Source organism: Phaethon lepturus, unplaced genomic scaffold (genome assembly GCF_000687285.1).
Source record: "Phaethon lepturus isolate BGI_N335 unplaced genomic scaffold, ASM68728v1 scaffold311, whole genome shotgun sequence".
Taxonomy (NCBI): domain Eukaryota; kingdom Metazoa; phylum Chordata; class Aves; order Phaethontiformes; family Phaethontidae; genus Phaethon; species Phaethon lepturus.
In genome coordinates this window covers 20,101-39,004 of record NW_010515293.1, presented here as the reverse complement: position 1 = coordinate 39,004, position 18,904 = coordinate 20,101, and the positions used below count along the sequence as shown (strand labels likewise).

At 36.4% G+C, this 18,904-nt stretch overlaps 1 protein-coding gene across 1 annotated transcript in view; it reads left to right on the top strand.

The window, feature by feature from the left end:
- Positions 1-18,904, top strand: part of MEF2A (myocyte enhancer factor 2A) — a gene marked incomplete at its 5' end in the record, with an annotated part of 30,342 nt that overhangs the window by 2,301 nt on the left and 9,137 nt on the right. Inside the window, 5 exon segments of the mRNA XM_010295562.1 lie at positions 1,228-1,447; positions 1,670-1,729; positions 11,953-12,143; positions 13,810-13,833; positions 17,444-17,570. Coding sequence (XP_010293864.1) covers positions 1,228-1,447; positions 1,670-1,729; positions 11,953-12,143; positions 13,810-13,833; positions 17,444-17,570 — 622 coding nt within the window.

Genomic DNA, 18,904 nt, shown 5'->3' with positions numbered 1-18,904 from the left:
AAAATTGATAATTATTCTTAGGACTGCTTCAGTAAGGATGCTGTCACTGGCTCTCACTAGTAAGAGATTTTGCTTCTTGTAGAAAATGTGTTATGCTGGTTTAATTAGTATAGTTGTTGTATTTCTAATATTTTCAAAATTGTTGTACAGAAGTATCATGCTAAGTCAATTTTAAGCTGCACATGACAAAACTGCGTCTTTCTAAGTATACTTGCTAGGTCATGAATATGTCACCTGCATTTGACCTGTAAATCAAAACTATTATCTCTCTATTCTGTCAATAAATACCTTTTTTTTTTTTAACCCTTCAATTGTACCTGTGATGGTTTTGTTTCCAATAATTATAAGAGTTGTGAAAGAAAATAGTCCCTTTTGTTTCTGAAACTCATTACTGTCAAAGGATAGGAATGAGACAAAGGCCAGAGAAGTTAGTCATAACCAAATGAGTACCATAGATGGGCAGGCATCTAAGCTTTTGATTCAAATAGTTGTTGAATAACAAACATATATACTTCAGAAAAAGAATTGCCCTTTAAATAATGCTGTAAAAATTGGAACTTTAAAAAATGAATTTTGCAAAAAGGCAAGATGGAGTGGTTATTCAAGCAGGGTTTTATGGAACACAGCTCAGAATAGTAATTGAAAAGTTTAAATTCAGATTACTGAATTTAGTGAATTCCTAAAGATCTGTTTACTTCATTTAGTCTCTTGAAAAAGTTTTAGAGATTAGCAATAATTTGGGAAGGTTGTTAATAGAAAATGTTATTACTAACTTTTTCTTTTTTGTGTAATAACTGTGTTATAATGTGCATGTTTATGCTTACATTTTGAAGGTGCAACAGTTCGTTGATTTGTAGACATGTTTAGCTTGTCATTGCTTTGTAGTAATCCAAATTAACTGATAAATTTATTGTATTTCCAAGCTTGTGAATTCATATGAATTTCTTCAGGTTTTTTGTATTTGAACTTTCAGTATTTTAGAAGTTTATGAGCAATTCTTTTGGAACTGTTATTTATTTGATGTATAAGATTTTAACACCATGCTCTACAACAAATTGATGTTTTAAAACTGTATGCTTAATAGAGTTTAAAAACTAACATAATTAACTTTTTTCTTAACCCGAGTAATACTTGGCAAACTTTAGTGTGTATTTTTATAATGTGCTATTTCTGCAAACATAGTTAATGTTATTGTCTTGTGTGTATTTCTTGTCGTCTTTCCTTCAGCCTGGCTTGCCTGCTCAGAACTTCTCAATGTCGGTTACAGTTCCAGTGTCCAATCCCAACACTTTAACCTACAGTAACCCAGGAAGTTCCCTTGTATCCCCGTCACTGGCAGCCAGTTCATCGTTAACGGACACTACCATGCTCTCCCCACCTCAGGCCACCCTGCATCGGAACGTATCACCTGGGGCCCCCCAGAGACCACCGAGTACTGGCAATGCAGGTAAGATTTTGGTACTGTTGTGCTTTCCTTTTATACCCTCTTTTTATTTTTTTTGTTAATTAAAAAAAAACCAACAACCCGCAAACAAACAAGTGACAAGTTCCTAATGGTATCGGTGCGTTTTCTTTTTTTTTTTTTTAATGGCTTAAGTTTTACAGTACAAAATGATACGGTACTGTAATGAGAGCAAGTTAGTTTAATGCTCCGCCTTATTTTTATTAGGTGGAATGCTGGGGACAACTGACCTCACAGTGCCAAATGGAGCTGGTACCAGTCCAGTTGGTAAGTGCAGTATCATGTCTTTGTTGAAAAAACAGTATTGTGGTTTCAGTTTCACAGTTACTCAAAAGCAATTTTTTATTTTGACACTCTTGAAAAAGTGGTTCTAGAAGAACAAAGGTTGTCATTTTCTTAGTTGCCTTGTAATTGTCAAGTCTTGTCAGTTCTTATCAGGCATTTAACTTTTTACTGCCATGCCCTTTCCACTTCAGTAATATTTGCATTTTTTTATTTTAGTGGCTTTTGGGAGTAGCATGCTGCTCTTGGTTTTGTGTTTCTCTACAGGTGTAATTACAGCACTCTAAAGAGATCTTATGTTTACCAGACTTCTTACTTTGTGTGAAATTCATTGCACTTACTAAACTGTTACACTAAAGACAACTCAGCTGTGTTCTGAACTTCAGCATTCACAAGACCTGGATGTTTGACACTGGTTGTGGTGCCAATCAAAATGAAGAAAATACAGACTGTATTGTTTGTGTTGCCATGTGTATCTTGCTAATTATTTTCTAGTGATTATATGAAGAAAGCAATAAACCTTGGATGCTGATAGCTAGGTTCTGTCTTAATTTTGGAAGATGATCAGAATTGCTTTCAAAAACAAATTAAGAGATCTTGCCAAAAATTAAATTCATAGTATTTTTTGGTCTTCAGTAAAAAGATATGATAGCACTTTTTCATTTGAATAATATTTTGTCTCCCCTAAACAAAACATAGTACTCTGTTAGAGGGCAGGCAGATGCTGAAATTTATCACTCCACAGAACGAGAAAATAAATGACAGTTCACCCACTTCCTTCATGTTCCTTCCATTCCTTGAGATGTCTTGGTAACTGAAGGTCAATTTTGGAAATACACATAACTCTCCTTGGTATGTGTTCATAGCAAGGAATTAGAGAAGCAACTGTTGACCTTTCAGTATTTGCCCACTGGCTACTTAGTGTGGCAACTGGGAAAAAGTTCTTTGAAGATAAAGTCAGGCAATTGAATTTATGAATAGAAAACGCTGCAACTACAAGGCTGAAAGTGCAGGATTGACTTTCCACTCTTCATCCATTCTTCGGCTATGTGCAGCAAAGATATGAAATATTAAAGTGTGGTTTCCATCAAGTAAGCAAAATTTTAAATGGAGGAAACTTCCTCAGTTGAAAAAAGATGACTATTTTTAGAAACTGTGGAGGTCAGATGTTGATTTCAATTGTATTTCTCAAGTCAGGCTAAATAAGTTTATTACCAAGCTGTTTCAGGCCTCTTATCCAAAATGAGGCTTTAGTAACAGCAGCCTCAGACTTAAGACTACTGCTTTCAATAAGCAAATAAAGCAGTTGTTTACAGCACTTGCTATGGAATATTAAACTGTAGGAATACCCAGTTATAGCAGCTTGGTGAACATATTTAATGCAGTAAAATGTTTTCCTCCTTGCATTTATTAATAGTTTATGTGAAAAGTCAAACTGCATCGCTTATCTCTTACTTTCCAGAACATCGCACCCAAAATGTTATACCCACTCATTTCTAGAAAAGTTTTTCTTACAAGTAAGAGTTGTGGCTGCACAAGAACAGTGGAACATCTATAAGAAGTACCTTTAGCAAAACTCAAATATGTAGTTAACACCAGAATGTGAAGCCACAGAGTACCCTAAGTTGTCAGAGTTCCACTTTCTACTAGGATATGGTGTGGCTGCTTTTAAATACTGTCAGGGCACGGTAACCTTCTCAATTGCAACCAAATCAGGGAATACATAACCAGATTGAGTAAATTTGCTAGTTTGTCAATTTGAGCTTGACAGCTGCCATTGAAGTGTGTATATCTAGTTAATTATGTCTGCAGAGAGCAACGGTTTTAGTTTCTTGCTACATTTGTTGCAGAATTCACTTTAAAAATATATATTGTTCTTCTTTTGGCTTTCAACGAGAGCAACGGTTTTAGTTTCTTGCTACATTTATTGCAGAATTCACTTAAAAAATATATATTGTTCTTCTTTTAGCTTTCAATCTTTTCTTTTAAACTACTTAGGAGTAGAGAATTCTCCTATGGTTGCAGTTGTGAAAAGTCACGTGCCAAATTTGCAGCTCTCAATTTATGAGAGAGATGTCAAAGGTAAAGATGGAGTACGGCATACCCATATTCCCAGATATTCTCTTATAGACAAAGGAAAAAACCCAAGTCTTACCTGAGACATCGTGAAGTTTTCGGGATTTGAGATCTTGTTCTCATTTCACTGAAATATACACCTTAATCTCTGAGTACAAAGCAAGTAAAGGTTATCTTGCATAGTTGGGACCCAGTTCAAAGAAAGATGTTGCATAAAATGGCTCATATTTAGTTCATGAGTCTTTTTCTCAAGTCCTGTGTAACTTGGTTGGAATAGATATGATTTGCTTTAGCAGTCAATCTGCCAACTTAACAGTTTTTCCGTGGAAAATAACTTTGAGTAAAAATATCCGCGTGTTGTAGCAAAGATTGGTAGGTGGTTTTTTTATGTGTAGAACAGAAAATTATGTGATCATTTTATAATACTGAGAGCTTATTTCATATGCAGCTGTCACAAACCTGAAGAAGCATTTTTATTTTGTAATATTTTTAAAATTTTACCCACCACATAAAAAACATTTGCTGAAAACTTCTACTTGGTAAGTGTATCAATTCTGAGGGGAAAAACATCTGGCATTATAACTGTTTGCTTTTGAGCTAATTTGTTTTTTCTGTTAATTAGATCAAATGTTTTTGAGCTAGAATTTTCACGATACTGTTGCCCATGGTCAGTGTTAAACCCTGTTCAGTTTGTGATGGGCATCTAATATGCTTCAAGAATCTCATTCACCAGGATGTGTACAGCTTGCGATTTGTTGTCAGCATCATCATGGCTTGAACACATGCTGTGTGTCTATATTACTCCTTTCAAAAGGCTGTGGATTGCAATTAGGCAAAGTATAGCCTCACTTGCTCTGAGTACCCAAGTACAGGGGAGAGTTTCTCTGACTTTGAACTGAAACAACTTGATGGATAGATCACCTTCAAATTTGTCATGAGGTCTGCTTCACTATGTTCCAGTAGGTTTGGTATTATACCTTGAATCATCCAGAGTTTGCTAATGAACTGCACATCCAGTGAAGTTGTCCCATCCTTGAGGACTCTGAGCATCAGAAAGGCTCAAAAGAAGTACCGCTGTCATACAGCCTCACTTTTTCTTCCATACCTTTCATCTATGGGATTGAGCTAGAACCATGCAAAGGACCTGAGCTGGTTTTCATTGCCAAGGCTGCATGAAAACCGTAAACCCTGAGACCTTTGAACTAAGATGAGCTCCCAAAGTTCTTCCCTGTCCTAGATGATTTTGAAGGAGTTGTTGGAAGTGGAGGCTCCTTATGATCTCGCAGGCACGCAATATTATCTGTCTGTATATTTCTTTGTCAGTGAAGTAGCCCTTCTGGTCAGTAATGCAGATTATGGCTCCAGATAATCTTAATTATCTTTCCTCTTACAGTTACATCATCAGGAGAATGGATAAAAAAGATACAGTCTTCCTGAGTACTGAATTTCTGCTCTTTCTTCCAGAGCTGTATCTTCTCTAATGTCCTCGCTAATCTTCAGATTCTGAGAATGTGAACTAACTTTAGGAATATTTAATTTCTTCGGAATAGAGCTGAAGGGTATACCTGCTAGAAAAACTATGTCTTGGGAGCTATTGGATCTCTGTTAGGAGCCAATGTGGATCATGTGTCATCTTTTATCCTGGCCTCAGGAAGGATTATGCAGAGGTGCAGCTGGCCAGCTTGTATGCACCTCTGCTTGTATGTTGCCAGAAAGAGATCAAAACAGAGAACTGTGAAAGGCCAAAACTGTACGTGGTTCCCTTTGTCTTGAGGGCTTAGCTCATGGGGAGAGCTTTTTCTGCACGTCTGAGGGTAAAAGAATCTTTCAGCTTGGTCTTTCACAAGTCTGAGTCAAGTGGCTAATATGCCGAGTACACCAGAAGGCTTCAATAACAAAACAGCTTTGTGTGCATACGTTTCTATTAATGTTGCTTTGTTTATTAAATGAGAGACACCCCAATGAGAAGTATCCAGCTAGCTCTGGAAAAACATATCTCTTGCAGGAGTTTTGCTTGAAACTGGATTGATGCTATCAGCAGAAAATCCAGAAGGAAAGAAAACAGACTTTCTTCTCCCACCACAACTTTCAAACTAGCCAGCCTGTATCATCTGTGTCAGCTAAAAAGCTTGGCACTCTCTTGTTGTAGACAGCCACCTCAAGAAAACTGCTGCAAACCTTGAGCATATTCCTACTTAAGGTTGTGTGTTACTGGTGGTATTTCTAATCTGCTATACTTTCTATTCAGTGTAACAGGTAGTATCTGTCACAGGTAGTCTTTGACTTTGCAGAGATCCTAACTTTCTAGCTTGATTTGAAAGGGATTTGACTTAATGTTTGTTCAACTGATGCTAACTGCAGTGGACAAAAGTCCTTGCTCTGTAATGTCAATGGTGTTGGCATCATGTTTTGCTTTGCTTTAAGGTCGCGCAGGTAAGTACAACAGTCAGTGTTTCACCCTTCTCCAAGGAAGAAGTTGAAGAATCCCTCGGGAAGCCTGAGAGCAGCATATTTACTGTTACAGCTTCCAAGCTCTCCTCAAGGAAAAGGAGTATGGAAAGTGGACTGCAGACTAGCTGTTTCACAGGGTGCAAGCTGAACACTTTTCCTTTGCTAGATGTTGTCAGCACATTACAAAGTTTGATCCATCCATCATCTTCTGATTAGATCAGCTCAGAAGAAATGACTGGCCGAAATCAGCATGGAAAACATGCTGGTAGAAGTTGTCATTCAAGATTTTTTTTTTAGTTTGGTGTTGTCTTTTTTTTTTTAAATTGTAGCAATCTGTCCTTGGAAACCATCCATCCACATGTGGTCAGTTCAGTCCCTGAACTACCCTTAAATTTTAGTTGAAATTTCATACATCGTTGTGTTCAGTTTCGTACCAGAATTTCTGATTTACAAAGAGGTACAAGACAATTCTGGTTAGAATTTGCCACGTGTATAACAAATTATAAATCTCGCAGCGGGATTAAAGTACTGCAGCGTATCTGTGTGAAGTCTCAGCACTTACATGTGTCACCTTGCCCAGAATGCAACACCACACATCCTCAGGTGTTCTAAACATATCAATTCTGTTGTCCATTCTTTACCATTCTTTACACTGGCTTTGTAGAAAATAGAAATCAGTAAGTTCATAAAGTAGAACTCTGATTTCATTACTGTAAACTGTTTAGTTGGCAGAAGACCGAAGAGGCATCCAATTGCTACTGCTAATGTTTGACACAAGGTTGAATAACATTTAGATAGAAAAGCAGTATGTCTTTGTTTTAGGTTTCCTGCTGCATTCTGAATAATAACCCTGGTCTTGAAGAAGGCCCATCTAAATTCTGAACATCCTTGAAAACGGTCTTTCCTTTTATCTAGCTTTATGCAAAAAACATTTTGCAGCAACCTGGGGAATGAGGGTTTTTTTGTTTTTGTAACATGAGTAAGTATTCCCTTGATACTTAGTCATGTGTATTTCTTTTTGCTGCATTTTAATATGTAAAGTACAGAATTATAAATCTTACATGTTAGACATGTTTCAAAACCTGATATTACTGGCAAAGGTGTATTTTAATTCTAAGCCTAGAATTATCTGAAGTATTGATTTGTAAAGATCAGTGGAGATACATACATTTCAACTTCCTTGAGATGTTATAGTAAATTCTTTCCAAAGCTAGCAGAGAACTTAGGCTTTTTGAAATGATGGTAGAATCAGCAGTGATCTCTGTGCAAAGCTGAGAATGGTATGAATGGCATATGTTGTCTTTTTTTAATTTCCACTTAAAGCTGCTATAGAAATGCTAGTGTAGTATTTACTTGCAGTATGTCCACCACCCCCAACCCCATGTGGCAAGGTCCTACATGTAAATGTTTTTCTTCAATAGATTTTTATCTGGTCTTCTACATGCATAGTGAATTGATGGAAAATATTCGGTTTCCTTCTAATTATGAGACATTTGTTGAGCTGTATGATGTCATTTGAGGCATAAATAATTATTTACTACTGTGCTTATTTTTTGCTTAATCTTACATTGCTTAGTTGCTTGCCCGCAATTATTTTCCAAAACTCTGTATAACTGTTCAGTTTCTCCAAAGGTGAACTGCACAAAAAGATTAATGGCGTCAATGACTGTAGTTTATTCCTTGAGTAATAATAAGTACATGGAGTACTTTCCAGCCACGTGTGTTCATTGTTTCAGCTGATGTGATTTATATAGTGAAATAAGAGTCTGGCTCACGTAATTGAACGCTACGTCTTGGGCTGCAGGACAATAAATGAGATTAAGCTATATTACATTTCTGAAGGCAGAATATACAGTTATTAAAATAGGTGGGTTTTAACATTTAGTTTCAGAAAAGAAGTTACTTCAAAAGTAAACATTTCCTGACTAAACAAAAGCAGGCTAATGTACATTGGCAATGTTTGTTATCATAAAATCTAATTATGATTCATGTAATTGAGAGCTTATCATCTTTGCATTGGTGTCTGTTTTCCAAAGAAGTGTTTTGAACATGCTTTCTTAGTTGGTTTTAAAGAATTAGAGTTAAATAAAACTCTTTCAATGGAAGAAGCACCAGTATTATTTTACGCTTACGTAGGATTTTGTATTCTGTTTCCATTTTTCAGTTTGATAGTGTTTTTAAACATAAAGTAATTGTCTTTGGGGAAGACTTACAGAGGGTGGGGTAGATACAATTTCTGTATTATACAAAATAGTAAGTAGAATTTATGGGGTTATTAAAGGCTCAGTTTGGCAAACTGCCGGATAGTTGCATCATCCTCTAATCATTATCTTTTTCTGGCTCCTGACCTTGCTCTAAGAAATAGCATGCTTTTAGTTATCCTTTCACTCTTGACTTGTAATTTGATTTTCTTATTAGATTATTAACAGGAAAAAAGGCTTTAAGTTTCTTATTAAAAATGAATATTCTACAGTCTTATTGCAGCCCAAGCTTATGATTCTTCAAATAATCAATATAGATACTCCAGCGTATGCTAAGTGTCCAATGCTTGCTATTTGTAACAAAGGGCTGCTATTGGATTAATACCCATAGTTTATTGCACACTGGTGACTTTTTTGTTTTCTCCCGTTCTTAACGTATTTTTTCTAAACAATTATTTTAAGAAATGCTCAGCCTTTTGTCAGAACAAATGCTTTGACTCTGCCCTGCTGCTGAATGATATTGCGCAGAGGAGGCAATGGCACAGAGTTTGTTGTTTTTGACAGCACCGCTAAAAGCATGAAATGTTTCTGAAGGATTGGCAGAGCCTTGTAATAAGGGCTGCAGGAAATGACTGTATTGGGTGTGGAAGAAAGACACTGTCCAGATTTAACACACGAGCTACCGAAATAGTTGAAAACAGAGGACAGGAAATGGTATCATAGGATAGACTAAAATGCTATACAGAACTCCATTGTATATACAAAGTGTTATTGTTCTGAAGTTCAAATTCAACTCAGAACACTTTGGCATATGAAAGGTAACACTGACAGCCTAGTGAGTAATAAAATGCTATTTATTATTAGATTGAAGCCCAGACTTTTTTTTTTTAATAATAGTTAAGTTCTTTAAATGTTCTGGTGTTTTTGCTGAAAATGGAAGATACTGTAACAAATTTTTAGATATAATTTGGTGAAAATTATGCTGTTTTCTAATAACTTCTCTCACATCTGTTCCCAAATTCACTTAATTTTTCCTTTATCCACTAAGGATAGATATTGATGCATAACTGTTTTTAACAAAACTGTGATTCTATGAAAACCGTCTTACAGTTTCAGAAACCTTAGGGGTAGCACAGAACTTAATTTCCCTTTTTTGGCTGGCTGGTTTTTCTGTGTGACCTAGCTGTGGCTACTTTTCTCCTGGCATTCAAGAGCATATTTAGCTCTAGTATGTATTCTCAGCTCCAGCCCAACTTTTCAGCCACTCTAACTACATTTTATCACTAACCTAGAAGCATCCCAATAAATTCAGCTCTTTTCTGCTGAGGTTTGTAGATGCTTTAATCACAAAATGAGTTTTTGCTGTGTTTTTTTTTTATACGGAAGGAAGAATGCTGACATAAAAAGCTTTTTCTTCGTTCTGCTGTCTGTGTTCCTTCTTTCCCTCATAACTTCTGAGTTAAATGGTAGAATTCTCAGGAAACATATTCCCATACCTCTTATACAAATGATTCAGGAAAGCACTAAATTAGAATAACTCCTGCTTGCTCTGTTAACCTTGGAAAACTCAAGGGCCATACTGGATCATCCATGTATGGTCATGCTTTTGGCACAGTAGGAAATTCACAAAGATGGTAAATCCAGAATTTGAAATCCTGGCTTTGAAGTTGTGAATTTACTGCTCATCCATATGTGAACGAGAATACTGTGGCTTCAAATTCCATTAAGTTCTACCTACTTAGTTGGTTTTTTTTCTTTAAAAATATGTGGCAATAACTTTGTTTCCAAAAGACCTTTATAAAATGAATATCTTCAGATCAGCACAAGGGTTTTGTTCTAATTCTTATATTAATATCTGCTTTTTCTGTTTCTAAGATGATAAAACACTAGCTAGGGTTCCATTTATGGAACGGAAGAGGAGGGAAAAGGTGAGGGCTGCATTTGACGGTTCCTCCACCATGTAACAAGGATCAGTAGTAATGGATGAGGCTCCCGCATTAGCATCCTGGGGAGTTCACACCTAGGTTCTCAACATACACTAGCTAGGTATCTTAGCAGTACCAGTCGGCTTCGTGAAGTGTTACGCTATTACTGATACATGTTATTGTTCTTTATTCTTGCTAAGTTTTTAAAGGCATTAAAATTTTGGTAGGGGTAGAACGTGACACTTACAACTTGCTTATTTTAATTGCTTTTAGATTAATATGTACTTAATGTAATAAAATTGGATTGGGCATAGGAGCCTATTCAAATTAGAATAATAATACAAAATTCATGCCAGTATGGTGCTACAGGCTATCAGAAGAGAACTTCCCACACAGTGAACTTTGTGTAATAGACTTTTCCCTGAATTGTGCCTATAAAGGCTGCTTTCAGAACTGCAATGTTTGTATAAACATAATCTTACTATGAAGTGTATTTATTTATACACATGTATACACAAGTTCTGTAGTGTGAACTGTAGGGTTCCCTGTTGTGAAATTCCCCTTGCTTAACTTTTTTTCATTTGCAGCTGAATAAGGTGTGTGTATTTTGGGAATTGTTGCTATAAATATGATAAAATGATTGGAATGTGGCTTTAAATTTTTTTCTGAGAATTATATTTTGGTTAACATGATTGGTGCTTTTGTCAGTACAGGAAAATGGAATACGAGGCACTAAACTTTTTTTCTGATGTGTTTTGAGTGTAAGCTAAGGCCTGTATCCTGAGCGTATTCAGCTTTTGGAGATTTCAGTGCTGAAGCCAGGACCTGTAGGCCTTGACTTGTCTAATTCTCCTTAGAATGAGTATCAGGAGTAAGGTAGAGAAAGACCTGTGTGGGGAAAAAAAAAAAAAAAAAAAAAAAATCAATGGACATAAATGACATGTATATCTGTGTCCAGAGCTTGGCATGAATTTGAAGGGAAAAGATTTATTCCCTTAATTGCTAAATATAATAATCAGACAGTATAGACAGTATATATTTTTGAGACTAAAATTAATTTTATTAGAGGATAGATACTGGAGTCCCCTCCAGATCTTGAAAATATTTGAAGAATAAATTTGAGAAATAGAGACTTTTAAGAGCTGGGTTTTTTTATTTTGACAGGCAACAATTCAGTATAGCTCACGTTCTGTGAGGTTGGGGATGAAGTGGGGTTGTGCAAAAAGCACACACTTTTTTTGCAGGCTCAGCCTGGAGGAACTTCAAAGGGCAAAAATAAAAAAAAGACACAACAAATGTTACTAGAAATAGTTGGTTGGCAATATGCTCTTCCAAGCATTTAAGCTACCACAGTGTGCACTTGAGCTAATATTACCTTTACATATTGATCTTCTGGTGAAAGTGGTTTTTGTTTGATTGTTCAATACTGTGCCTCTTGTGAGAAGTTTGTTATTGGAATTTCTACAGTAAAGAAACACTTTGTAATTTGTACATGTGCACCAAAATTTTGTATTGCTACTTCAGTCTTAAGGTACATTTGTTTTTCCTCTTTCAGGAAATGGGTTTGTGAATTCTCGAGCTTCACCAAGTCTACTCGGAACTACTGGTGGTGGGAATGGCTTAGGCAAAGTCATGCCTACAAAGTCTCCACCTCCACCTGGAGGAGGTAATCTTGGAATGAACAACCGCAAACCTGACCTCCGTGTTGTCATCCCACCCTCCAGCAAGGGTATGATGCCACCACTGGTAAGTTAAAACGTTTGTTTTATGACTGGCACTGTAAAAATGAAGTGTTCTGTCCACATGCACAGGGAGAAACAATCTCATCTGCTTACCATAGGCTACAGTAATAGAAGGGGTTTTGTATTCTGAAATTTCAATAATGAAAATCGTAAGTTATAAGTTGTTAGCTTGGGAGAAGTTAAATTTGTATGGATTTTTTTTTTTTGAAGTGTAAAATAGCAGTCTGACCTAAATGCAGTAAGAGTGCAATCCTAGAAATGTAGACTGGGATTTTATTGTTTTGATTTGACATCTCACTGAATTGGTACTGAGAACTTTGTTGGTTTGGAGGATGTGGGTTTTAAAAGGGGTTATGCATTATTCTGTGGAGGAATGGCTGATCTGATGGGTGATGTGAACTGTATTAACATGCCCTAAAGCACACTTTGTACCTGTTTTTCCTGGGTCATAATGGCTGTGGGATGTAAAATGTAGCTTCAGTGGTAATGATGTTCTGAGAGAAACACTTGTTTGATGCGGTGTGCCGGAATGCAACCTTGAGTGTCCTATGGTGGATGTCATGTCTTCAATCAAGGCATAAAAGAGTAATGAGGATCAGGCTCAGTCTCTATTTGTGTACTTTTCAATACTATTGTGCAGTTTGGCATGTTGGTAGTAATGTTTGTTCAGCCTAGATTTGGAATAGCACACAAGTTTCGTGTCAGGCATGAGGCAACCACAGCATTGAGACCAGAACAGGTATTTCAGGAAGAGTTACTCTATTTTTTTCTTTAACTTGGTTGGCCAGATCCTTTTGTCTTAGTCTTTCACTGTCATGTAGAAATTTTAAACATCTATGTGTACATTTTTTGTTTTCTTTGTATGGAAGAATGAACCATAACCAAGAGGAGCAGGACATAAACAATACAAGTACTCTCTGCATAATTCTTACTTGTTTTTAAGATACCACAAGTGCTTACATTTGTTACTGGTATTCATGATGAATAATAAAAAATTAATGCAGGTAACAAAAGCCATAATTATCCTCCAAGTAATGATTCTTGAAGTTCTAGGTTTTTCTAGGAATACTGAAGTATATAGAAGACATAGGAAATACACCGGCTGATCATTAAAGTGAAAATTACACTTTTAAATTAATCAGAAATAGATACAAGAGGAGAATCTTGTTAATGCAGTTGTTCTAATGTTAGTGTACAGCACCTATTTACTGCTGTGTTGTTAGGAACAACGTAATATTCAGTCTAGGTTTGATCTGTCTTTTTGAGGAAATTGGAAGGAGATTTTGGAGTAGAGATGCTGGGATGGTGTGATGGTTGTATGTGAAAAATATTCTGTTACTGAGCTGGATGTTTATTGGATCAGTCCAGCCAGAAACTGCTGTGCTCCATATCTACATGTGTTGTCAATGTGTCGCTGTGTCCTTGTTTTTACTAAGCTTTCCCTGCACTGATTTTGCCAAAGCATGTGTTCTTTCAGTACAATATTTTTTAATTGAACGGAATTACATAAAGTATTATACTTCGTAGTAGTATTATTTACAGAATCAGCTGGCAAATTCACATTATTAATTAAATAAAAATCCTGAAGCACAAATGTGACTTTTTCTTTAACTTTTGAAAGCAATGCTATTTTTAGTAACTGTGTTATCCCTCTTGTTTGCTGAGTACAGTCGGAGGAGGATGAATTGGAGTTGGTGAGTTTGGGCTGCTGTTTGATCAGAGAGCAAGATGCTGAAAATGTATTTTACTACAGCTTTTTAACTGTAGTTTCATTACATATTTAAAGTAATTCCAGTGTTCCCTTGGTAGCAGACAAAAATAAATTTGTTTTATCAAACTCAAACCCCAACCAATTCAAGTTGAAAACACATCCAAAGTCTAGTGCTTTCCATTTGTAAACTTGTATTTTTTTTCCTGGAAGTATTTCTGTTTTTCTTGGAGGGAACATTGGAAAAGAGCCTTACAGAGTAACTGTCCATGTGTATAGGATATTTACAGTCTTTAATGTAAAATATAAATAACCACTTATCATCCCCTAAATTATTGGAATATTTTTAGTAAGTGGCTTCACTCATCAAATTCTTCAGATTGTAACAAAAGCCCTTCTTACTTCTCTTATTTTCAAGGAGATTACATCATTGCTGGTGAGGTCACCTTCTTAGAGCTCAGAATTATTTCATCCTGCGTGAGATTATCAAACCACAGGGGTGTTCCCTGTTTACTAAAAGGAATAGAGAATTGCAAATGAATAATTCTACCTTTTTCCAGTGGAAAAATACTCTGCTTTTGAAAGGAGACTCTTGGGATTTGTGTTTTTTCTATTTTTTTCCAAAAGGTTTTAACGTTTGGCATTTTGTCTGGAAAATAACGTAAGGCTAAAATCATTCATAACTTATTTTTAGACCGATTTGCAAATTGTTTAGCTGCTGTAGCACAAATCATGCAGAAGATGCTGCATCAGAGTGCGATTGTAAAGATACACAAAGAATTCTGCCTATTACTTACTTTGATTTCTTTTTGAACATGGACCTGTTGCTAATATGAGGCTCTGACTGCATGAAAGCATGGAAACTGTAGTGATTTAGAGAAATTTCTTGATGAATGCATGCTGTTGGTTGATTTTTACATTAAACATGAGCAACAGATTCACAAAAGTAAGGAAGGGGAAATGATCTTTGTAAGTCGGTATTGAAGTTTTTAAGGTTTATTGGAATGACTTGTGGTTATAAACAGCTGTTATGCATGTTCCTCTCACCTTTATAGAGGAGTGTCTGGTTTCCAGTGCAAGAAATAAAGCTCTAATTCAACGTAAAAATACTTAATCAAAATACCACTGCAATTGGAATTAATGCAAAAGCCCTTGAATTCAGGTATTCCTACCTGCTAAAAATTGCTATGGTCTTTGCAGCACAAAATAGTGCAACTTGAAGGCGGGTTGGTTTAGGGATACTGTATGGAGCGTGGGCCCTCTAGTGGTTTTAAAACCTGGGCTGATCTGCTAAGGGAAGAAAGCTCACACAAAGAAAATGTAGTAGTGTCTTCCTCAAACGTGGTGAAGAAATACGAAGTACACCTGCAATATTATGTCTCTTACTATGCTAATTTCTGGTGCTAATTCCAGTGCTAGAAAGCAGTTCCAGATCATGTCTGTGAATGTTGATTCTGTACAGTTGGAGCTGAGCACTGGATATGAAAAACAGATACAAATGGTAGCATAGCATGAAATAAAGGTGCCGAATTCTTGTTGTTACTGCTATAATTTGCACCAGCTTAAAAAATAATAAAAACAAATCCTGAAAGTTGTCATGAGTCTTTGGCTGAATCTCCAAGTAAACAAATATTAGACACATTCAATATTTCTTAGTGTCTTTGTATGGCTGAGTGTTCAGGAATTATTCAGAAATAAGTTATCTCAGAAAACCACCTTTATTAGCCACTTAAAAAAAAAAAATTCCCATGGGGAAATCCTTTGGTCTGGATTGTTTCCCAGTATACTCCTCTAACTTTTCCATTATACAGTAATCCCAACTTTATAGGCTGCCATCCAAGAAAGCTTTGGAAAAAGGTCAATTCCTGACAGACACAAAAATCTGCTCTAATAACGTATCTTTATGCCAGATAAACTTGGTCTAGTGGAGATTTTCAGAAGTACGTAAGTGATTTAAAGGGATAAAATACACGGAAAATCAGTGGGACTTTCTCTGTGACTTAAAGCTTTGAAATCTGGGAGCTCTGAAGCAGAGTGGGTACATCTGCAGAACAAATGCCAGAGAGCCTCCACATTCTTACAAGGCTCAAAGGTTGACTTTTAACAGCAGCCAGATAAAACAGAGATCAGAAGCTGGTAGCCAGTGTAAGATTGTAGCTAATTTTAATATGGTTGCTGTGGTATACTTTTTTCTTTAAAAAGATAGAAGCCAAGGATTGGTAGTCCTCAATTCATCTTCACAAGTTTAAGCTTAAAATTGAACAGAGCCGTGTTTCTGTACCTGCTTGTTCTGTTATTGTAAAGGGAATCATGCATTTTTGATACTGCTTGCTTTGTCAAGGTCAGAGTGAAGGAAAAAAAAAAAGTTCTTCAGATACTGAAATACTTGTATGCCTGTCCGAAATGAGGAAAACGTAGTAGTAGCTTCAATCTTTTAAAGCTAGGAAATGGAACTGTACCAAAGAGATGAAAAACTGCTGCTTTTGTAGCAAATATTTTTTCAGAGATAGAGGGAGTCTTGCTTTAATAACAAATTTTCAGCAATTTGAAATCCAGCTCCCTTAATGGGGAGTGGTTCTGTAAGAATGTAAAAATATAGGGTGTAAAGACTTTTACTACTTCTAGTATTTCTAAGACTTCTGTAGGTAAAACTACGTATTTGTTGTTAAAAAAAAAAAGTAGCATTTCCTGTTCTTGACAGTATCTGGCATGGCTAAATGGTGTTGAACTACGTATTTTGAAAAAAGATTTTAAGTTGCCTCAATGAAGAGGAGTACGTTAGGTGACAGAGCAGCTTTGCTGTCTGGTGGTATTCACCGCAGTGTTTAATACAAGGTTTTTCAAACAGCAAATTTGGTTGAAGGGCTCAATTTGAGTGATACGAGCGCCTACAGTTAGAACAGATAATCTGAGGCAATCTAGTTTAGCTATTTTTCCTGTCAAAAAGCACAGTTGCTCTGCGTGAACTCAAATGTCATTCGCTTTGAAACATAGCTCTATTATAACAAATACTCTCTCAGTTTCTCAGGAGCCATGGGAACAACAAAATTATTTTATCACTCAGGTCTTATCAACACAAATTTAGAAGATCTCTGTGTTCCTTTCAGGACAGATGTAGTCAGCACAGTGTCAAAACTGGCAGCTACAATTTTGAAAATTGGGTAAACAACTGGGAAGTGGGAGACTCTCTTCTGGTGGAACTGCACCTCACCATCTATGCTAAAACCCCTTCATAAAATAAGACTAGAAACTCTCAAATCACTTAAGAACTTCTGAGAATTGTTGTGTATATCCCAAAGAAATCGCATTTATTTTTGTCGTACAACTCTAACACTATTGAAATCTGCATGCATGGGAAGCAGACAACTGAGTCTTAATTAATTTTTCACTTTAGTTGGCCAAGATCATTTTGTTTAAGTCTAGAAATGTTTTGGCTTGTTTAGAAAAATCTATCCTGACAAAAAGGATGTATTCGTAACTAAAAAATAAAGTGAAGAAACATACTCTAATTGTATGCTATTTTTGTATTAGCACTTGATTTTTCCATTGTTCTAACTGATATCACAAGACATGTTGTTATTTTTAATCATTTATAGAATACCCAAAGGATAAGTAGTTCTCAGTCTACACAGCCTCTTGCTACCCCTGTGGTGTCTGTGACAACTCCAAGCTTGCCTCCGCAGGGATTGGTGTATTCGGCCATGCCTACTGCCTACAACACTGGTAAGCATTGTTTTTAATAAGTGGCTTGATTTGTCAGATGTACCAGGCTTTTGTGATTCATAAGCCCAGAAAATTTGCATTTCTCTGGCACTTCACTTCATTTTCCTATTCAGTTCAAGTGAAGGCTCTTATTCATCAAAAATGAGCCTTTAGCTTGTGAAATGTGTAAATGTTGCGACTTACATCAGGAAGAAGCTTTCAGTCAGTCAGACTGCACACAGCTGAATAGAGACACACAATAAAATGCATTGCTCATAGCAGTAGTACTAAAGCTATCCATCTGAGAACTGAATTGCCTCACATTTAGGCAATAGTTGGTATTTCAGAGCGTACTGTCCCGTTCATTCTGCTCTGCTCGGTTCCAACAGCAGCAGGGAATCTGATTCTATGGCGGCTTTTGATTTACAAAGAAGCCCAGCTGTACAACACCCAGATAGGGCCTTCTCTTCGGTGGTTGATAAAACCACTCATAGGTGGAGACTCACGGGGAAGGCATTGTCAGCATTTCACCTTTGTGAGTCTGTTATTATCTGAAGGACTTTAAAACTGCTTTTTATCCAAGATGGGTGTGATGCAAGGAATTTGGTAACACAAGTGATAAATGGTTTGCTGGTTTGGAAAGTAGTTCGTGATGTGGTGTCTCCTACTTTGTCTCCATTCCAAGAGAGATAATTTTGACTTCAGTCCCAAGGCGCTCTATTTGTTACAGACCCTGTATGTAATCAGTGAAGGAATTTTTGTAATAATTTCCTTGCAGCATTGATGGCATCAGGTTGATTACCATTGATCTATGATGCAGAGTTTAATTTTCAAATGCATCTGCAGAGAAACTACATTGCAGATAAGTGTCAATAAATGTTGTAAGTCAGAGTTAAAATAGCTACTGGTTAAAACTAGAAAGGAAAACAAAGGAAATAATTCCCCAGTTCGCTGTTCTTTTTAGATGAATTCTAGTTAAGACAATCAAATGTAATTGCTATAACTTATTAAAATAGGAACTTCTGAACTGGGGACAATTGGCAATGTTTAAATCTTATGTGGTAGGCTTTCAAATTCTAAAAAAAAAAATATATATATATAAAAAAAAAATCTTCCTTCTCTCTTCTGCAGTGGTAGCTCTTAGGAACAGAGCTACACTAGAGAGCTTCCATTTATAGCTGATCAACTCTGGCTCTTTGGCTAGACAGAAGGGCCTGGGAGTATTCACCTTTCCATGAAGCTAGGAAGATCCATGTCTCCAGTAGAGGAGATTCCCCAGTAGCGTCTCTTCCCTCGGCCTGTATCGTCTTTGGCTATGCACAAGTGGCTGGGAGGCAAAAGAGTGTCCGGAGCCC